The sequence below is a fragment of the Aotus nancymaae genome, unplaced genomic scaffold (assembly GCF_030222135.1).
Source record: "Aotus nancymaae isolate 86718 unplaced genomic scaffold, 86718_ANA_hifiasm-v0.15.2.pri h1tg000040l, whole genome shotgun sequence".
NCBI lineage: Eukaryota > Metazoa > Chordata > Mammalia > Primates > Aotidae > Aotus > Aotus nancymaae.
This window is the reverse complement of record NW_026988454.1, coordinates 119,793,872-119,815,564: the sequence shown is the minus strand read 5'-3', so window position 1 is coordinate 119,815,564 and position 21,693 is coordinate 119,793,872. Positions and strand designations below refer to the sequence as shown.

At 41.2% G+C, this 21,693-nt stretch overlaps 1 protein-coding gene across 2 annotated transcripts; it reads right to left on the bottom strand.

Moving 5' to 3' along the window:
- Positions 1-2,358: 2,358 nt before the first annotated feature.
- MRPS10 (mitochondrial ribosomal protein S10) lies at positions 2,359-14,704 on the bottom strand. 2 transcript variants are annotated; one of them, XM_012448658.2, is made up of 7 exons: positions 14,639-14,704; positions 10,670-10,734; positions 10,510-10,582; positions 8,130-8,266; positions 6,386-6,494; positions 4,427-4,516; positions 2,359-3,941 (listed from the first exon to the last, which is right to left on the bottom strand). In XM_012448658.2, the coding sequence occupies exons 1-7, from the start codon at positions 14,684-14,686 to the stop codon at positions 3,858-3,860; spliced, it is 606 nt and encodes a 201-aa protein (XP_012304081.2). In that variant the 5' UTR covers positions 14,687-14,704; the 3' UTR covers positions 2,359-3,857. The 2 variants fall into 2 exon arrangements, with proteins under 2 accessions (XP_012304081.2, XP_012304082.2); XM_012448659.2 differs by having other exon boundaries at positions 10,510-10,579.
- Between the last annotated feature and the right edge of the window lie 6,989 nt (positions 14,705-21,693).

Here is a 21,693-nt window from a genome sequence, read left to right as displayed (position 1 = left end):
ACTTATTGCTAATACCTTTTACTAATGAGTAAACTGAGGCCCTGACAAGGTTAAATATCTTGCCCAAGTTTACGGCAGTCAGTGGGTTTGAATGAACTCTTATCTGACTCACGTCTGTCTGACTCCAAAGTCCATGTTTGCTATACTCCGTTATTCATTAATGTTGTAATAAAACTAACTTAATAATGTAATGCAGGAAAGGGATGCTTGCAGACAACTAGAAATGTTAAGAAACTAGATTAATAATTTAAAATGATTGCTTTATGTATTCACTGTGGCATGTTTAAATGGTCATATGGCCAGAAATATACATCATTCTCTTAAAGCACTGAAACTTGGCACAGAACTAGTTTAGTCTGTCTTACCAAAGATGTGTAGTTATACTAAGAATCTTAGATCAGAACATGATTTTATTTAATATGAAGAAAATATAGGCTGGGTATGACGGCTCATGCCTGTAATCTCAGTATTTTGGGAGGTCAAGGCCGAAGAATCACTTGGGAATTCGAGACCAGCCTTGGCAACAAAGTGAGACCCCCATCTCTACAAAAAGATTAAAAAATTAGCCATGTATGGTAGCGCATGCCTGTGGTTCCAACTATCTGGGAGGCTAAGGCAGGAGGATCACTTGAGCTCAGGAGGTCAAGGCTGCGGTGAGCTGTGTTCATGCCACTGCACTCTAGCCTAGGGGACAGAGCAGGATCCTGGCTTCCAAAAATAAAAACATTAGCTGAGTGTGGTGGTGTATACATTTAGTCCCAGCTACTTGGGAGGCTGCGGTGGGAAGATCCCTTGAGCCCTAAGTTTGAGGTGTAGTGAGCTTTGATTATACCACTGCACTCCAGCCTGGGCAACAGAACAAGACTCTGTCTCTACCAAATAAATAAATAAGTAATTTCACTTCCTACCTGCCTTCTGGTTCATTCTATTTTTTGCCATTACTTTTAATGGCAAAAACCACAATTACTTTTGCACCAAAATATACCATCAAATCCACTCTTCTCTCACCATCTCCCAGACCCACCATGGACAGAAAGTGAGACCTGGGCACTAATTCTAATTTTCTAGATATGCATTTTACTCAGAGGTCTAATTTAAAACCAACAAAAGAAAACCAAAAACCTTTTTAGTCTATCAGGATAGCTATATAAATGATAGCTATATAAATATATAAAGGATAGCTATATCCTGATAGGCTAAGAAACTAGTTTGTTTATATCATTTTTTTCAGTACTGTACTTCATGCCAAACTTGTTTATATCAAGAAGTAGGCTTCAAATACGCCAAATACTTTTTATCAAAGAAACACTGCTAGTTTTTCTTGTGTGCATGTGTACACATGTAGTTCATTTGCTTCTTTATCTGAAGCCAAGATTTTAATATATAATTGGAAGTCCTAAGCTAAGTACTTTGGTTTATAGTTAATTTGGTCTGAAATATCTGGAAGTGGATGTACACAGCTTTGAAGGAGCTCATACAGAAGTCATTGAAGGTGAGCACACATACATCATCCTATTATAAGAGATTTATGGTGCCTGTAAAAGAGCCCCAAAAAGTTTCAGTGTGGGTCTATATTTATTTTATTTATTTATTTATTTTTGAGACAGAGTCTTTCTCTGTCACCCAGGCTGGAGTACAGTGGTGCGATCTCAGCTCACTGGAACATCCACCACTTGGGTTCAAGTGATTCTCCTGCCTTAGCCTCCCAAGTAGCTAGGATTACAGGTGCCCACCACCATGCCCACCTAATTTTTGTATTTTTAGTAGAGAAGGGGTTTCACCATGTTGGCAAGGCTGGTCTCGAACTCCTGACCTCAGGTATTCCACCCACCTCAGCCTCTCAAAGTGCTGGGATTACAGGCTTGAGCCTCCACGCCCAGCTGAGTCTTTATTTATTTATTGAGATGGAGTTTCCCTCCTGTTGCCCAGGCTGGAGTGTAATGGTATGATCTTGGCTCACTGCAACCTCTGCCTCCTAGGTTCAAGAGATTCTCCTGCCTCAGCCTCCTGAGTAGCTGGGATTACAGGCATGTGCCACCACATCTGGCTAATTTTGTATTTTTTTTTTTTTAGTAGAAATGGGGTTTCTCCATGTTGGTCAGGTTGGTCTCGAACTCCCAACCTCAGGTGATTCACCTGCCTTGGCCTCCCAAACTGCTGGGATTACAGGTGTGAGCCACCGCACCAGGCTATATTTATTTTTAAAGAAAGAATTACTTCAGTTGAAAATGGTCATAAATTGCTGCTTTGCTACACAGTTACCATTATGTTGCTCTTGTTTTATTGACTAGTTCTTAATCTTGAGGCTTATACCTGCTTTAGGCATTCATGAATGATAGTCAACAACTGAGCTGAAGGTCATGAGGCACAAGGGTGTAATTCTTTTTATGGTAATGACAGTAACATAAGTCTGATACACAAGCAGTACGTATTCAACACACTGATACTTGATAGCCTGTCAGGAAAAGAGAACAGGCAATGAATGCAGTTTAAGGAGGGGAAAACTGAGAAGTCATAACTACTCTAAAGATGTGGAGGAATTCACAAAAGACATGGACCTGCTTCTGCTATAAAAGGAAAATGAAGCATTTCCCTGGGGTTGCTATACCAACTGTTTCAGCCCACTGTAGGCTTGCCTCTTTCAGAGCTTTAACCACTATTTCATTTCATGGAAAAGCAGACATCTCCTAACAGAAAGAGTGACATTTACCAAAAGAAAGAGGCCTTAACAGTGAGAAGCTTAATAAAGAAAAATATTTATCTATGCTTTGCACAATTTTTTTTTTTTTTTTTGAGACAGAGTCTCATTCTGTCACCCAGGCTGTACTGCAGTGGCATGATCTTGGCTCACTGCAACCTCCACCTCCCGGGTTCAAGCAATTCTCCTGCCTCAGCCTCCTGAGCAGCTGGGACTACAGGCACCCACCACCACATCCAGTTAATTTTTCTATTTTTAGTGGAGACGGGGTTTCACCATATTGGTCAGGCTGGACTCAAACTCTTGACCTTGTGATCCACCCGCCTCAGACTCCCAAAGTGCTGGGATTACAGGTGTGAGCCACTGCACCCTGCCTGCTTTGTACAATTTTCAAACGCCACTATTTCTATTCAATTTTGGGGGCTTATTACAGTGCTGGGTGCAAAGTTTATGCGATAAAAGCTTACTGAATGAATGAATCACAGGATAAATAATACAACTGGTAATTTCTTGAGATTATAAATTCCATTACAGTGATCCTGATAGGCAATTCTATAAAGTTTTGGGCTACAAGAAGAGGTCAGTGCATGTCATAAATATGTTTGATCTGCTGGAAAGTATATTCACACTCTCCAAAATGTTATGCTTAAATGAGATAAAATTGGTTGGTTACCACCCCCAAATTAGCATATGCCAGCCTGCACAAAGATAAATATCAAAAACTTTAACTGCTCAATTTGAATTAATCAAAGATTCCTTCTAGGAATCTTAAAAAAAAAAAAAAAGGTGTGAAGAACATTTCAAGCACTTATTTTCAGATGAATCAACTAATATAAAAATGGAACAAACTAATAATTGAACACCAGCAGCATAACAAAACAGAATTTTCACTCTTTCTACTTTGAATCAAAGTGGTTTTCTCTGAAATCAGAACTGAAAGAATGACATGTATAAAAAGAATAGATAAAAGTGGTTCTTCCGCTAGAGTCCAGTCTGTCATTAAAGTTCCATTCCCTGCTCTCAGCTGATCAGGGCACAAAAACTCAATGGAGCAGTTAGGCAGACTCAGATCATCTCAGCGGGAAGCACTCTCCATTTAAACATACTCATCTGGCCCACCCTCATTTCAAATTCAGGCACAAATGGCCTCCTTGAGGCTTTAAGACTTGTTTTCTTCTTTTTCTTCTGATACTGTTTCCCAGATTGGCTCCTTGATGTGTTCTGGTAACTGTACTATTTGTGTCTAAAAAAAGAAAGAAACAAAACTATAATATAATGTGAATTTAAAAGAACTCTTTGGCTACAAATTGGATTTATTAATTTGTCAAATCCTCTTTACTTCCTTTTCTTTTATCCCCCTAGTCTTTCTGTAGGGTTCTGAAATGGAAAGAAGGAAACTTGATGGTCTATAAAACACTCTCACATATGTAATCTATTTGATCCTCAGTGATCTCCATGGATTGCCACTTAATTGGATCCCCAAGCCTACAGAACTATTACTGAGGAGGGAGAACTTCAGAGGTGGTCCATAGAGGACTTGGGCTTAAATGGCAGGATTCTGTTGGAAGGGGTGGGAGCCCCCAACCACTGTGGCAACTCTGTCTCCTACTTTGCCACAGGTTAGGGCAAACTCTACTCAGTGGGCCAGGACCAGGTTGCAATGTATCAAAACAATACAGATATTATTTCTACCCTTCCCCCTAAAAGAGGTAGAAATTCAAGTCATACCTTTGTTACTTCCATGGCAACTCCTTCAGGTAAGTTTCGCTGAATATATTCTAAGTAGACATCTGCTGTGCTTCCAGTTAGACGTTCTAACTATCAGACATGAAAATGGTTCATGATTATGTTGTTTGTTAAAGCATACTTTTTTTTTTTTTTTTTTTTTTCAGACAGAGTCTCTCTCTGTCCCCCAGGCTGGAGTGCAGTGGCTCAATCTCAGCTGACTGAAACCTCTGCCTCCTGGGTTCAAGAGATTCTCCTGTCTCAGCCTCCTGAGTATCTGGGACTACAGGCGTCCACCACCACACTTGGCTAATTTTTGTATTTTTAGTAGAGACGGGGTTTCACAATGTTGGCCAGGATGATCCTGAACTCCTGACCTTGTGATCCACCCGCCTTGGCCTCCCCAAGTGCTGGGATTACAGGTGTGAGCCACTGCGCCCGGCCCTTTCTTTTTTTTTTTGAGATGGAGTCTCACTCTGTCACCCAGGCTGGAGTGTGCACGATCTCAGCTCACTGCAACCTCTGCCTTCCAGGTTCTAGCCATTCTCCTACCTCGGTCTCCCAAGTAGCTGGGACTACAGGCATGTGCCACCACACCCAGATAATTATTTTTGTATTTTTAGTAGAGACGGGGTTTCACCATGTTGGCCAGGCTGGCCTCGAACTTCTGACCTCAAGTGATCTGCCTGCCTTGGCCTCCCAAAGTGCTGGGATTACAGGCGTGAGCCACTGCACCTGGAATCCCCTAAAGAATCTTATAAAATCCCAATTTAAAAAAAAGTATGGATCCTTTGGTTGACCACATGCGGGGAAGATGGGCCAGAAACCCTCTTCCTCCAAAATGCAGCTGCCTTAAAACTAGGACTCCATGGAACACAGTTGGCAAGCATAGTATGAAAGTAGTATACTTAAAAAAGGCTCACAAAAAAACTGAAGACAAAAGGACTAGATTTTAAGATAGAGTTAGTATAAGATTTTCTGTGTGTACCATGATGAGACATGTTTCCCTCAGACATAGGTGGATAAAATTTGAGTTTTTCTTTTTAAGAGTAGGGACTGGCCAGGCATGGTGGCTCACACCTGTAATCCTAGCACTTTGGGAGGCCGAAGTGGGTGTCTCATGTGGTCAGGAGTTTAAGACCAGCCTGGCCAAGATGGTGAGGCTACTAAAAATACAAAAATTAACTGGGAGTGGTAGTGGGCGCCCGTAGTCCCAGCTACTTGGGAGGCTTAAGCAGAGAAATGCTTGAACCCAGGGAGTGGAGGTTGCAGTGAGTCGAGATCATGCCACTACACTCCAGCCTGGGTGACAGAGGGAGATTCCATCTCAAAAAAAGAAAAAGATGCCTAAGTGCTTGTTTTAATAGTATTTACTCATTACTTACTATGTGATGAAAGTATTCTGACTGCTTACATAAATTTTCCATTCTAATCCTCACACTAACCTTATGAGATGGGTACCATTATTATTCTCATTTTATAGATGAAGAAATTGAGGTACATGTCACACAGCTAGTTAAGTGCCAGGACCTGGATTCCGGCATTGGCAGTCTGACTCCAGAACCCATGCTCTCCTTAAGCATAAGACTGTTCTGGCACTAATGGAAGCACAAATGACTAACAGATGAATGAAAAACCTAATGCCGTGCATCACTGACATGGAAAATCCAGCTAGTATGTGAAAAGAGTTATTAGAACTGTGTAAAAACTTAACTAGAATTTTTGAAATATAAGCAGAATTATTCCAATGCTATCTTTGCATAATCTGCATTCCTGAGTTAAGGTATGCACTACTCTACAGGATGGCTGTGTTTGAACTTACTTTTCCTACCATGACACTTCCATAAACACTAAAAGATATTTACCTTCTGTACAACCAACAGACATGGGAAAAAGCAAAGTTATATGCTACTGTGAATTTTTGATATTTCAAAAATGCCAGAATTTCTTCAAGAAACTCACCTCTAAACATCTGTAAAGTGTTCTCATTTCATACTGAACTCTGTGCTTCTTGTAAATATGCACCGATTTGAGAAGAGTAAATCGCTCTATTTTCCTTGGAGGTTCGTGTCTGAAATTAATGGACAAAACAAAACCTGAGTCACTATGATAACAAAGCATGATTCCATAATTTTGTAGGTCAGACTCACACTGAATTATAGGCATTAACTACCACTTACAGACTTCCATTTGCCAAAACTGTCATCTGGAACAACAAGTGCTATCATAAAACTCAGGCCAAAATAAACACTGCAGACAGCAAGAGAAACCTTTTCCCACAGGCTCAAAACTGAGCCCTGGCATGTCAAGTGTGCATGCATATGCACAAACCTGCTGCTTTTACACCTTTTGGTCTTTTACTGATCAAGTACATGAATTGTGAAGAGTAGCACCAGCGTGGTGGGCATAGTTGTAACACCTGCTATATGTCTGTTGTTTTAGGAAAATCTACAGATACATCGAAATCACAAAACTCTAGTCTGTTTTGAGAAACTGTGGCCTTCTGTTTTTGTTAGAAGGTCAGACTGCCAAAGCCCCAGATGGGCCTTGTTCAACAGCAGAAGGAGCAGATGATAAGACAGAGGAGTCAGTTCTGCTTGATCCTGCAGTGACTCCAAGGCTATATGAAACTTACCTTGTTCATGCAAGAAATTACTGGGTGAGTAGTGTTTCTCAGGGAAGATTTGAAACAACGGATATATTAGCCAAAAATTATCACATCCAAAGGGTCTAAAATGATGGTTCATTCACCTACTCTACCTCCCTGCTCCATGGAGATCCCAGAAACATGGCCTTCTTGAGTCTCTTTACGTCAATGCAATTTCTAGAAAAAGGATTTCTTTCATTGTCCTTGTTTCCTCATTCTAATATTTAAAAACTCCAGTGGGGGGCTGGGTGTGGTGGCTCACGCCTGTAATCCCAGCACTCTGGGAGGCCAAGGTGGGCAGATCACAAGGTCAAGAGATCATGACCATCCTTGCCAACATAGTGAAACTCCGTCTCTACTAAAATACAAAAATTAGCTGGGCATGGTGGTGCACACCTGTAGTCCTAGCTACTCAGGAGGCTGAGGCAGGAGAATTGCTTGAACCCAGGAGTTGGAGGTTGCAGTGAGCCAAGATCACGCCACTGCACTCCAGCCTGGCGCCTGACAACAGAGCAAGATTCTGTCTTAAAAAAAAAAAAACCTCCAGTGGGCAGGAAGGCATGATCCTGATTAGGTAACATATGACAAACTTAACTCTACCCACCATGAGTTTCTACCCCAGTTTAAGAGTTCAGACTGGGCCAGGCACGGTGGCTCATGCTGATAACCCTAGCACTTTGGGAGGCCAAGGCAGGCGGACTGCCTGAGCTCAGAAGTTTGAGACCAGCCTGGGCAACACAGTGAAACCCCGTCTCTACTAAAATACAAAAAAAATTAGCCGGGTGTGGCAGTGTGCACCTGTAGTCTCAGCTACTCGGGAGGCTGAGGCAGGAGAACGGCTTGAACCCAGGAGGCAGAGGTTGCAGCGAGCTGAGATCACACCACTGCACTCCAGCCTGGGCAACAGAGCGAGACTCTGTCTCAAAAAAAAAAAAGTCCAGAGATCTCTGGTGAAAAGACAAAAAAGAAAAAGTTCTGACCTTCCTGGGATGAGCACTATTTTCTTGGTTGATCATATTACAACAGCTAACAGGTCAGGTCAGGAAAGGCCATACTCACACTTTAATAGAGATACCAAGTTCTTTAGCAGCAAGCACAGCAAAATATTCATAGCTGTCTAATACAGCCTTATCGTGTCCTTTCACTAAAACCGACAGGCGCTTATATAATGTGTCTGGTTCATCAGAGATCGTTATCTAAAATCCAAAAGAAAAGTTTCAGTTTTAGTTCCTCTTATATAACTAGCAAATTTAACACATTACCCTCAATTGAACAACTTCAGAGTTTACCAATAAATGAGCAGAAAAACACTGAGTGATATTTCAGCACTGTTAGCTTAAGTGTCTAGATACTTTCATGTTCAGATCTGGACAATGAGTCTCAAAATCTGTTAAATACCGTGTGAATCAAAAGAGTTTTTAAGGCAACCTATAAAATTATGAAAGGAACTTTCCAACTTAATAATTATTTAGCCTCAAATTCACCATGAGAAAGGACTTCAGGGTCTGCTAACAAAAAGAGCCTGGTCAGAAGACTTGGACTGAGAACTAAACTCTGCTAATGATAGCTGAAGGACAATGAGCAACTCACATCATCTCATTGCACTTTAGTTTCCTCACATGTGAAAGAAGGTAAACCTATGCTATAGCTCACAGTATCTCTCTAAGAAAAAAATAAGAAAACACAGATTAAAGTGCTTATTAATTATAAAACCTTAGTATACAAAGGCAAGCTAGCTCTATTCATACTGCTTTTTTTATTAGGTTTTATTCATATATGTTTTGCCTGCCCTAATAAACAAATTACTCATTTCTAATTAAAATGATATGACACTGACTGCACCTGTAACTTCTACCTCTTCCACCCTAATACCTAAAGACCTTAGAAATAATGGGTTTGACATTTCTGACTTTCTTCCAAGAGGTGAATTACCTTCATTTCATTCATCCATTAAACCAGTAAATTATACTACTAATCCAATGATTCAGAGTTAAATTACTTCACTCCTGAAAGGAGATTTACTTACTAGCCAGAAAGCTAGATATCTACCCTCGATTACTCCAAATAGGTTTGTTGGAAGAACAGAATATACTCTTAGCCTGTGTCATAAGTTGACGGATGAGAAGGGGGAATATAGCCCCAAGATGTGTTCTGACTGCTCACTACAGGGTGTTAAAAGATACTCTGAATTTGTTAGGATATTAAAAATCAGGAGATTTCACAAAATCTGGATTTCAGTTTAGCTTGGAAAACTTAGACAAGCTGGCATCACTGGTTGGATTTCCCACAGGGCAATAAGTGGCTAAATAAGTAGCTGCTGTCTTGCTTATAAAGACAGTGGCACACCACGCCAATTCTGCCACCTTTTCTTTTTTTTACTTTTTCTGCCATCTTTTCTTATAGGCCTGGCTCCTGCAGGCATCTGAGTTGGAGACTGAAGCTTAAATGTACTGTCATAGAAACCTATCCAGTACTGGCCAGGAGTGGTAGCTCATGCCTATAATCCCAGCACTTTAGGAGGTTGAGGCAGGCAGATCACTTGAGGCCAGGAGTTTGAGACCAGCCTGGCCAATATGGCAAAACCCCATTTTTACTAAAAATACAAAAATTAGCCAGGCACGGTGGCATCTGCCTGTAATCCCAGCTAGTTGGGAGGCTGAGGCATGAGAACTGCTTAAACCCAGGAGGTGCAGGTTGCAGTGAGCCAAGATCATGCCACTGCACTCCAGTCTGGGTGATAGAGCAAGACTCAGTCACACACACACAAAACATCTGTATCTATATCTATATCTCCAGTATCTATTAAGAGAAAAGACAGAAAAGAAAGAGCAGTAAACTAGACATGTGCACAAAGTGAGTACCTACAGACAAATGTCTAGAACTGTAATCCCAAATTGTTAAAGGGGGTTATTTTTGAGGGGTAGAAATGGAAGGATTTAAAAAAATTACAAGTAACACAAAAAACTGGATTGATGGAATCATCGCTTCTACAAGGTTACCAAGCTGCTTCGAGTTGTTTACTATTTGTGCTAATGCGTTTTCTCCCTGTGAACAAGAAAGCACTATCCAGGCCCAGGCTCGATATACAAAATAAAAACAAAGACTTGAAGGCCACAAAAAAAATATTTTTCCCTAACATAACATCAAGTATTCTACATCACAAATTCTGACAACTCTTCAATTATGCCAAGCTAAAAGCAACAGACTGCTAATTAGCACAGTTATTTGGGGGTAATTTATTCCTTTAGAACTTACTTTGATACCCTGAAGATAATATGATCCAGGGAGTTAGAGAATATATGTATTATGTATTTGTCAGCATTCTAGGACAAAATTCTTTTATTCATAGAGTGTTTGGGGAAAAAAAAAAGCCAGTGAAATAATAAGGAAAACCTATTGCTAATGTAGCTCCTTGTACCAAGAAATAGGGAGTACGTACCACAGGTTTGGTCAAATCCTTTGGAACATCAACATGTAGATTTGAAAACTGTACCCACTTCATACTGGTACTGCTATGTGTGGGGAAAAAAAGAGAAACCTAAGTAAAATAGCACGAGAACCTATTTTGTTCAACTGAGCACATCCAATTGTATACTTACAGAAGAAAGCCATCATTTTTGGCTGTACTGCCCTTAGAACTGTTTACAGAAAAATTCCCCAATCCCTAAAGAAAAAAAAGTAGGACATGTGTTAGAATTAAAGTCGACTCCAAACCATTCATAGTTTCCATTAAAAACTGAAGGTTGCCTCATTATTTCAGATGAAGATACTAGGGTAACTAAAATGGCCAAATTAGATTTCATTAAAAAAAAAAAAGGGAGGACAATGGTAGAGTTGACGATAAAAAAGTAGTCTCAAAAAGATAGAGAATCTCTATCTTTTAAAGCTTAGGAATAAAACCTTTTTCAAAAAAAACAATTCTTACATTTATAAAAAGCTATAAGTTATGTGGACAGCAAGAAAAAAATGTGACTTTATTTTCCCATTATTTTTTACAAATTAATTGTACTTCACCGAATATTTTTAAGCAATAAAATCTATTAAGTGTCTTTATAATTTAATTTGTTAAGAGTTGGAATAAAAATTCTAAAGTACCCCTCTTTTGATGCTTTCATACATCTTTTAAAGCATACGCATTTCTTAGCTCGGCTGGGACAACTAGCTTATAAATAAATTGAAATATGTGCTGCAACTTATGCCCATCCTTAACTACTGTGCCACATGCTACAACAAACCAGCATTTCCAAATCCTTTACCATTAGCTCCCCCTGGTGGAACAAGACTTTCCAGTTTTAGGAAACTTAAATTGTACTACTACATCTAACAGCTAACTGTTTTTCCCTTTAAACTTTCCTGAGATTTTAAAGTGTAACTTGAGAAAGTGGAAACACAATAGGATCCTTAAAAACACAATAAGGATGAAAATAAGGCCGGGCACAGTGGCTCACACCTGTAATCACAGCACTTTGAAAAGCCAAGGAGGGTGGATCACTTGAGGTCAGGAGTTCCAGAGCAGCCTGGCTAACATGATGAAACCCTGTCTCTACTAAAAATACAAAAATTAGCCAGGCGTGGTGGCAGCACACCTGTAATCCTAGCTACTTGGGAGGCCAAGGCAGAAGAATTGCCTGAACCCGGGAGGCAGAGACTGCAGTGAGCCGAGATCATGCCACTGCACTCCAGGCTAGGCGGTAGAGCGAGACTCCATCTCGAAAAAGAAAAAAAAAAGAGAAAATGAAAATAAGTTTGGCATAAGTGAAGTTTCATTAAAACAACTGATGGTCACCTAAGTATGTTTTTGTTTGTTTTTTGGATTTTTCTTGAGACAGGGTCTCACTCCATTATCCAGGCTGGAGTGCGGTTGCATGATCATGTCCTGGACCTCCCAGGCTCAGGTGATCCTCCCAACTCAGTCTCCCGGGTAGCTGGGACTACAGGCACGGGCCACCAGGTCCAGCTAATTTTTTATACTTTTGTAGAGATGGGGTTTTGCCATGTTTCCCAGGAATATGGTTTTGCCATATTCCCAGGAAGAACCGCTCAAGTGGTCCTTCGGCGTCAGCCTCCCAAAGTGCTGGAATTGCAGGAGTGAGCCACCACCCAGCCACGTTTTAAAAGCCTATTCTTAGCTTATTGTCCTTCCTCTTTTTACCCAAGATAGAGACAAATCATAACTCTATAATCTTTCTTGCACCAAAGGGGAAAAGAAAAGGAAAAAGGAAATCAGGTACACATACAAGGTGGTAAGAGGTATGTGCCATTCTTCAGACATAATCCCATAGAAAATTCCCTCCCAACAATTATGCCAGTGACCCCACAATCTAGTTGTTGCAAGAGGAGCAAGAATATTACACTTCTCAGTCATGTTCTCCCACCATAAACCTCTGCTTTTTTTTTTTTTTTTTTTGAGACGGAGTCTTGCTCTGTTGCCCAGGCTGGAGTGCAGTGGCTGAATTTTCGGCTCACTGCAACCTCTGCCTCCTGGGTTGAAGTGATTCTCCTGCCTTAGCCTCTTGAGTAGCTGGGATGACAGGAACCTGCCACCACACTCAGCTAATTTTTGCATTTTTAGTAGAAACAGGGTTTCCCCATGTTGGCCAGGCTGCTCTGAAACTCCTGACCTCAAGTGATACCCCTATCTCAGCCTCCCAAAGTGCTGGGATCACAGACATAAGCCACCACGCCCGGCCTTAAAGACCTCTACTTTTAAAAGCTGGAGTCTAAAGTGCTATTACATCCATGAATCAATCTTAAGAAGTTTTAAAATTGCATTTTTCTTTGTATTTCTTGAGATTCTGTGTGTGTGGGGGGGGTTTGGAAGGGAGGGCTGTCTGGGTAAATCTGTCTTAATAAAACAGTTCAGAAATTTCAACCTCTAACACCATCTGATTTTTCTTAAGAACAGTGGTTCTCAGGTGTGGCATGGTGGCTCATGCCTGTAATCCCAGCACTTCGGGAGGCTGAGGCAGGCAGATCACTTGAGGTCAGGAGTTCAAGACCAGACTGACCAACATGGTGAAACCCTGTCTCTACTAAAAATATAAAAATTAGCTGGGCGTGGTGGCACATGCCTGTAATCTCAGCTACTCAGGAGGCTGAGGCATAAGAATCGCTTGAACCCTGGAGGTGGAAGTTGCAGTGAGTCAAGATCGTGCCACTGCACTCCAGCCTGGGAGACAAGAACAAAACTCTGTCTCAAAAAAAAAATAATAAATAATAATAATAATACAAGAGAGGTTAAGCTCCTAGAATTTTGAGTTAAGATTACAAAAAGGACCATAGCTTAATATTCTGAATGAAAATTTAGTAGCAGCTGCAAGAAGAGGCCATGTAGATTAGGTTATTAAAAAAACATCCTGAAAGTAGTCAAGACTCCTATACCCTTGGTTTAGTTGAAAGGACCTTGCCTAGTTGGAGAGCAAGCAACTGCTTGCTGTCCTGCTCTCACTGTCTTCAGCTCAAGGGGAACCATGTCACACCATGTTACACACATGATGGAATAAAAGGTCAGGTTTGTTCATGGCTAATGATGATTAAATGACACATCCATTTCTAGCATTTGTATAAACTGCTAGCACAATCCAGTAATAGTGAACAAAAGCAAAAAACAGTGGTTCTCAAAAGTGTGGTCTGAGGACATCTGTGGGGTCTCTGAGACACTTTCGGAGGATCCAGGAAATCAAAACTATTTCCATAATAATAAGACTTTATTTAAAACTTTCCCACTCATTCTCTTACCAGTGTACAGTGAAGTTTTCCCGTAACAGCCTGAGGTGTGATATATCAAAAGATTAAATGCAGAAGCAGATTTGAATCTAGCTGTCTTTTATTAAGCCGGAAATTAAAGAGAGCTGCAAAAATGTAAAACATTGCTGCTCCGCACTGTTTGTCCAGAAAAAGTTATTTTTCATAGTGTTAGTTATAACATGTAATGAGTTATTGTTACTTTTAAATCAACACATATTCTTAAGTTTTATTTTCTAAAAAGCTAAATATAGATAGCTAAAACCCACAAAAGCAAAAAAGCTCTTTGGATTCCTCAACTCCGAAAGTGTGAAATGATCTCAAGACCAAAAAGCATGAGAACCGCTGCGGAAAAGTTTTCGCTTCTCCTTCAAATAACTGCGCAGAGGATATCTAACCCACTCTTCTGGCTTGAGACCTTCATCTAAATCTGGGTGACAGGAATGCATCTCAATTTAGTTCCATGGAGTCTGAGATCTTGCACCAACTCAGCCTCTAATTTTCGCGAGGCAAATGTCTTGTCTTCTCTGAGCCTCAGCTTATTGTGCAAACGTGAAAGGAGGGGTTTTGGAACAGAGGAAGTACAGCATCTTTTCCAGCTCTGACATCCTACGATTATTCTGGTGCCTATCTTTACCCGAATTCGTTAATTTATGTTTAATTCCATGAGAGAATTCTGATTAAACCAGCCCCTTTCTCGTCACTTTCCTGTAAACGGTGCAAGGTGAGGGATAAATATCAGGAAAAATCCTGATGGGCAGAGAGAGTGGTGGCAGGGAAACTATCGCGGTCAGCCTTCCTAGTCTCCCTAACCCACCAGGTACCTGCCAGAAGCGCTGGCACACGGCCCCGAGCGCTGTCCGCACCGCCATCTTGCCGCTCCCGACCTCTCAGGATTGCTTCCGGGGTTACAGTGGCGTTCTCGGACCATAGAGTTCCGCAAAAGAGAGAACATACATCCTAATGTTCCGGCGCTGGAGCAACCACAGAGACACGATCCCGTGCCTTTTGGGGCTGGAATGTTGGCTGGCCGAGGCCGGTCTTGATAGAATTGATTCAGCCTGTGTCTGTATAGTTACCAAGCCCCATTTAATATCCTTTAAATTGTCTGTGTGTGCGTGCACACGCACACATATATCGATTTATTTACTTACTTACTTATATTTTTTCCTTTTAGGAAAAACAGCCTCAAACTCCGGGCTCAAGCGATCCTCCCAACACAGCCTCCTGAGTAGCTGGACTACAAGCGTGTGCCACCACAGCTGACTAATTTTTTTTTTTTTTTTTTTTAATTTTCTTGTAGAGACGTGGTCTCGTTGTATTGCCCTCATTTTGTGGGCTGGTCTCGAACTCCTGTCTTCAAGTGATCCACAAGCCTTGGCTTCCCAAGGGATTGAGATTATAGGCATGAGCCACCAAGCCCAGCCTGAAACTAATATATTGGCACCATTTACTTCAGTAGTGGAATAATGGGTAATTTATTTTTGTATTTCTGCATTTTTCAAAATTTTAACAAAATCTATATTTAATAAGAGAAAGAAAAGTCAGCCACTATTATTGGGTCTAGTTGCCACTCAGTTACCTTATTGCAATGACTTTCTAATTATGGTTCTTAATCCTGCCTGCCTTCCCCACACCAATTTGAATTCTTGTGCTCCATCCATTTTGTATACCACTATCCTACTAATCTTTCTAAATTATTCATTTCCTTATGTTACTCTAGTATTTAGGAATTTACAATGGCTAGCTTCACCTACAACAAGCCAAAAGTGTTTTGTCTAGTTATTAATATTTGCCATAATTTTTTTCCAAGTAAAAAGGTTTATAACTGGGATTTGCTGTAATAAAAACTTCTTCAGGCCAGACACAGTGGTTCACACCTGTAATCCCAGCACTTTGGGAGGCCGAGGTGGGCAGATCACCTGAGGTCGGGAGTTTGAGACCAGCCTGGCCAACATGGTGAAACTCCATGTCTACTAAAAATACAAAAAATTAGTAGGATGTCATCATCGTGTGCCTATGGTCCCAGCTACTCAGGAAGCTGAGGCATGAGAATCACTTGAACCTGGGAGGTGGAGGTTGCAGTGAGCCAAGATTGTGCCACTGCTCTCCAGCCTGGGAGACACAGTGAGACTCTAAAAAAAGAGAAAAGGCCAGGTGCAGTGGCTCACACCTGTAATTTCAGCACTCAGCAATTTGGGAGGCTGAGACAGGAGGATCACCTGATGTCAGGAGTTTGAGACAAGCCTGGCCAACATGGTGAAACCCCGTCTCTACTAAAAATACAAATATTAGCATGGTGATGTGCACCTCTAATCCCAGCTATTTGGGAGGCTGAGGCAGGAGAATTGTTTGAATCCAGGAGGCAGAGGTTGCAGTGAGCTGAGATTGAGATTGAGCCACTGCACTCCAGCTGGGGGGACAGAGCGGGATTCTGTCTCGAAAACAAAAACAAACAAAACAAGAAACCAACCAAACAAAAAACTTCCATTTGTGCAAATTTTTAAATATTTATATTTATTTATTTTTTTATTTTCTTCTCATCTTAAGGTCTGCTTCTATAATACTTTTTTTTTTTTTTGAGACAGTGTTTCACTCTGTTGCTCAGGCTGGAGAACACTGGCTTGAATATATTTCACTGCAGTCTCAAACTCCTGGGCTTAAGTGATCCTCACACCACAGCCTCTGGAGTATCTAGAACTACAGGTGTTTGCCATCAATTTTAATTTTATTTTTATTGTTTTGTAGAGACATAGACTTGCTATGTTGCCCAGGCTGGTCTCGAACTCCTGACTTCCAGCAATCCTCTCACCTTGGCCTCCCAAAGTGCTGGTTTTACAGGTATTAGCCACTGCACCTGGCCCATTTGTGCACATTTCTAAGCTTTATTTTCCCAAAGTGCTTTCATATATGCATTTTAGCCTAAAGGAAAACTCTAGCCTTATACTCAGATCTGGTTTCTAATCCCAGGTTTACCACTTAGTTGAGTGACTTTGAGCAAGTTACTTCCTCACCCTGAGCCTCAGTTTTCTCATATGTCCAAAAAAAGATAACAGTAGTTGCTACTTCCAGTAGTTGCTGTGGGAATTCAATGCAATACCAATGTCTGGTGTTTAGTACAATGCCTGCCATGTAATGGCAGGTAATTACATGCCTGCCATGTAATTTCTGCCATGAAGTTGCTACCTCACCTGCCTCACAAGGTTGTTGAGAAGATTAAAAATAAAAAGATCAAGTTTATGAGAATATTTTGTAGCGGGCGGATCACGATGTCAAGAGATCAAGACCATCCTGGCCAACATGGTGAAATCCCATCTCTACTAAAAATACAAAAATTAGCTTGGCGTGGTGGTGCTTGCTTGTAGTCCTAGCTACTTGGGAGGCTGAGGCAGGAGAATCGCTTGAACCCTGGAGGTAGAGGTTGCAGTGAGCCAAGATCGTGCCACTGCACTCCAGCCTGGCGACATAGCAAGACTCCATCTAAAAAAAAAAAAGAATTGTACAAATATAAAGCTGTTTTTACTTCCCACAAAATTATTATTACCCTATTTTGCAGGCAAGAGAACCAAAGAAGAGGCAGGATAGTTTGTCCTACAACACACTTATCTAGGAGATAGAAAAGGTCTAGGAGCAGAAACCAGTTTTCCTGCTCCTCAGGCTGGCTTCTGTTTATTAGGATTCAGGCCGTGTTGAGGTATGGCAGAGATTCCAGAGTGGCCTTGCACCAGAGTATGGAAACAGCACACTTAGCCTGTGTGCACTTCTGCTGGACTCAGCGATGCCCCATGTTGGCAGGCTGCCCAGTGCCCTTCTCAGAATCAGCTTCTCTCTGTGAATTGTGACATATAAGGGGATTTCCCTTAGCCAATGGGGTTTTGTAACAGTCTCTGCACCCCCAGTTCTGTTGCTGCTTCCGAAGTTTGCATCAGTCTGTCCAGATAGCCTCGGCCTGCCTCTGTCCCCTTTGAATAGCCTCAGTTGGATAAATGTTCTGCAACCTTAATGCTTGCAAACGACTTTCACCTAAGTTGCCTACTCTGATCCTCACCAGAAGACATGGATTTTGTCCTAATTTTATAGATGAGGAAACGAACGTGAAGTGACTCACTCAAGGTCATGTGGTAAGTTAGTTACAGCTAAACCAATAACCATCTTAAAACTGGTGTCTGGTCGGGCGCGGCGGCGCACACCTGTAATCCCAGCACTTTGGGAGGCTGAGCCAGGCGGATCATGAGGTCAAGAGATCAAGACCATCCTGGCCAACATGGCAAAACCCCGTCTCTCTTAAAAATACAAAAATTAGCCAGGTGTGGTGGTGGATGCCTGTAGTCCCAGACACTTGGGAGGCTGAGGCAGGACAATCACTTGAACCCAGGAGGCAGAGGTTGCAGTGAGCCAAGATTGCACCACTGCACTCCAACCTGGCGACAGAGCAAGACTTGTATTAACAAAACAAAACAACCAGTGCCTTTTCTACCTCTGCAGCGGGCTGGGGCTGATTCTACGATGCAGTTCAGTTCTATTTAAATCTCTTGGATAATAAAACCAGAAATACCCACCCACCACTCTAGCACCATTCCAAAAGAAATAGGGGTTTATTTTTAAAGACTTGTGTGGTCTGGACAGCTCCTCGAACTGGAAAGGTATGCTCAAAACAGTCTTAGGGACTGGATACCCTCTTCACTCCTGAGGCCAAGTGCGGTCTTTTTAATGATGGGCTTTCACTGCTTACCAATAGTTTCTGCTCTCTCAGGACTCTGCGTGGCCACTGCTTGCTGCTTTTGGCTTGCCAAGTTTCTCCATTCATATTCTCAAATGTGGGAATTTGATTTGGTCCTCTCATCTTCCTGGGCTGAGCCAAATGTGTCACCAAACAGCATATGGGCCTCATGTCACTAAACAGCATTTGGGGTCAAGTGCCAACTTCCTAGGGCCTAGGTGGCAGTCACTGTAAGGGGCAACATGAGGTTTTGCCAAGAGTAGGGCTGTGAGCCCTACTCTTTGGCATGAGGTGTGGGCATGGACAGCGTTCTGAAGCTTGGCCTATCCATTAAGGGTCTCTTTCCTACAGCCTAAACTTCCAGACATCTGAATGCATGTAGATGAGCAGGAGTCCAGTGATTCTAGATAGCTGATGCAAGTAAACCTTGCTTTATGTCCTGAAAAAATAAACATAGATACATCAAATATTTTATAGTTAATCATAATTTGATTGTGCCAGTTGTTCTGTTTTTAAAGACAGCCCTTTCCAAAAGATTCTTTCTTACATAAAGGAAGCAATCAGCCCTTTGGCTCCTTTACACAGGGATATCTGCAATTCAGAGATCACTTATGGTTCTCTTAGGAATATATTATTCAATTTCTTCAAATGTCTTCCTAATTATGCTTTGCTATGTCAACATGAACACTCATCTGCATTCCTAGAGCACATCTCAGCTCGCTGGTGCTGGCTGAACATGGTAGACGGGGAGTAAATGGAATTCAGGATTGGCTTTAAGTAAACCTCAAAGAGGTTTTATTTACACACACATTCTCTCTCTGCTGAACACACACGGGGATGAGCATACCTGGAGGACTGGAGAGGTAACTCACTGAACAAATAGTTGCTGAGCACCTGCTATAAATTGCTGTGTAAATGTGGGTGGCAGTGAGAGGATTCTGAATATTGATAGGGCTCTTCTCAATGCTGGAGTTGGATCTGTTCCAAGGCCCCCATATGTCTTTCTAGGTATTAAATTCCTTGGCAGGAAGGAATCATGTACAGCCATCTTTATACACTCTCCTCCCCCATGTATAATACAGTATGGAATAATGCTTGGTACATGGTGGCTCATGAAGATTGACTGACTGAATAACTGTAACAGTAGAAAAAAATCTTCCAATTAGGTCTCCAGAAGTAGACTTTAAATTTACAACACTGGCTGAGTCACACAATTTCTAGAGGAATAGCTATTTTATTTGATGTAGGTTGTCTAAAGTAAATAGCTAAAATTAAAGTTAAAAAAAAAAAAAAAGAGGCTAGGCACAGTGGCTCACACCTGTAATCCTAGCACTTCAGGAGGCCAAGGCAGGACGATTGCTTGAAGCCAGGAGATCAACGTCAACCTGGCCAAATAGTGAGACCGTGTCTCTATTAATTTAAAAACAATAACCGCCCCCCCTCCAAAGAATCTAGATAAAGGTCTTGAATAGGCATTCCCCACTTAAAGCAAATGTTGTATAAAATACAGAATTTCAAGGCCAGGCACAGTGGCTCACACCTATAATGCCAGCACTTTGGGAGGCCGAGGCGGGCAGCTCGCGAGGTCAAGAGATCGAGACCATCCTGGCCAACATGGTGAAACCCCGTCTCTACTAAAAATACAAAAATTAGCTAAGCATGGTGGCGTGTGCCTGAAGTCCCAGCTACTTGGGAAGCTGAGGCAGGAGAATGGCTTGAACCTGGTAGGTGGAGGTTGCAGTGAGCCAAGATTGCGCCACTGCACTCCAGCCTGGTGCCTGGCGACAGAGCAAGACTCTGTTTCAGAAAAAATAAAAAATAAAAAAAATAAATAAAATACAGAATTTCAAAGTTCTATAGTATTCTGTTGACCATGAAAAAGCAAACATACAGCCAGGTGTGGTGGCTCACACCTGTAATCCTAGCACTTTGGGCAGATTGCTTGAGGCCAGGAGTTTGAGACCAGCCTGGCCAACATGGTAAAATCTTGCCTGTACTAAAAATACAGAAATTAGCCAGGTGTGGTGGTCCATGACCTGTATAATCCCAGCTACTTGGGAGGCTGATGCATGAGAATTGCTTCAACCCAGGAGTGGAGGCTTCAGTGAGCCAAGATTGTGCCATTGCACTCCAGGCTGCGGAACAAAGCAAGATTCTGTCTCAAAAAAAAAAAAAAAAAAAAAGTAAACATACTTACTCGAATTTGGAAATGCAGATTTAAAATGCAAATAAATCAGGGTGGACTTAGACGTTGTGAGGATTTAGTGTAAGACACCTGTGTGTCACAGTGTGCTCCCTTGAATCACAATTTGAGTCATAAGGTTTAGAGACCACCAAGTCCCCAAGTGTTTCATCCACTGCTGGTGTCTGGAGTTGGGGGACACTTTAATAATGAGCATTAAATTATTTGATCAGCAGACTTAAACTTGTTGACTACAGAAACCAATTAACAGGGAAACTAGCATTTATCCAGCACTCAGAAGTCATAGCAGTGGCTAGAAAGAAGAAATATTTAAGGCAAACAAAACGCAAAAAGATAATATTTTATTTTTAGAGCAGCTGATGCAATATTGAATCAGGTTTTCACAAATAAATATGACAGTGTTTATTTGGTTACATCTCCATTTGATGAATGCCCATCTATAGGAACTGTAGTAACTTTCTGAGAAGGCTAATGATTAGAATGTGTTAAATAAAATTTCCCTGGGTCTCTTTCTGAAGAAGCATTGTGATAATTAAAAAAAAAGGCTTATCACTCAGATGGGAAACAATCTAGAATGCCCCAGTCTCTGTCTTTCTTTCCTTTTCTTTTTCTTTTTTTTTTTTAAGGAATGCACCTTTTTAGGACAAGTCTATAAAACATCTTTATTTATTTGTTACATATGATGTTTAAATATAACTTTGCTTTCAAGCTTCAAACTTTTTTTAAACCCCTGGTAAAATAAGACTTTTTGTTCACCTTAACAAAAACTGACCTAGGAAGAAACATTTTTAGCAAAATGTTATTATAAAATTCACTAGAAAATACTGTCCTCTTTTTGCCAAAATGTTACATAAAATCCTTATTAAAAATACACACATTACAAAAAAATTATGAATATGCTATACATAGTGCTTTAATGTGGACCAAAGGACTTGCATTCCAGGAAAATACAGTTA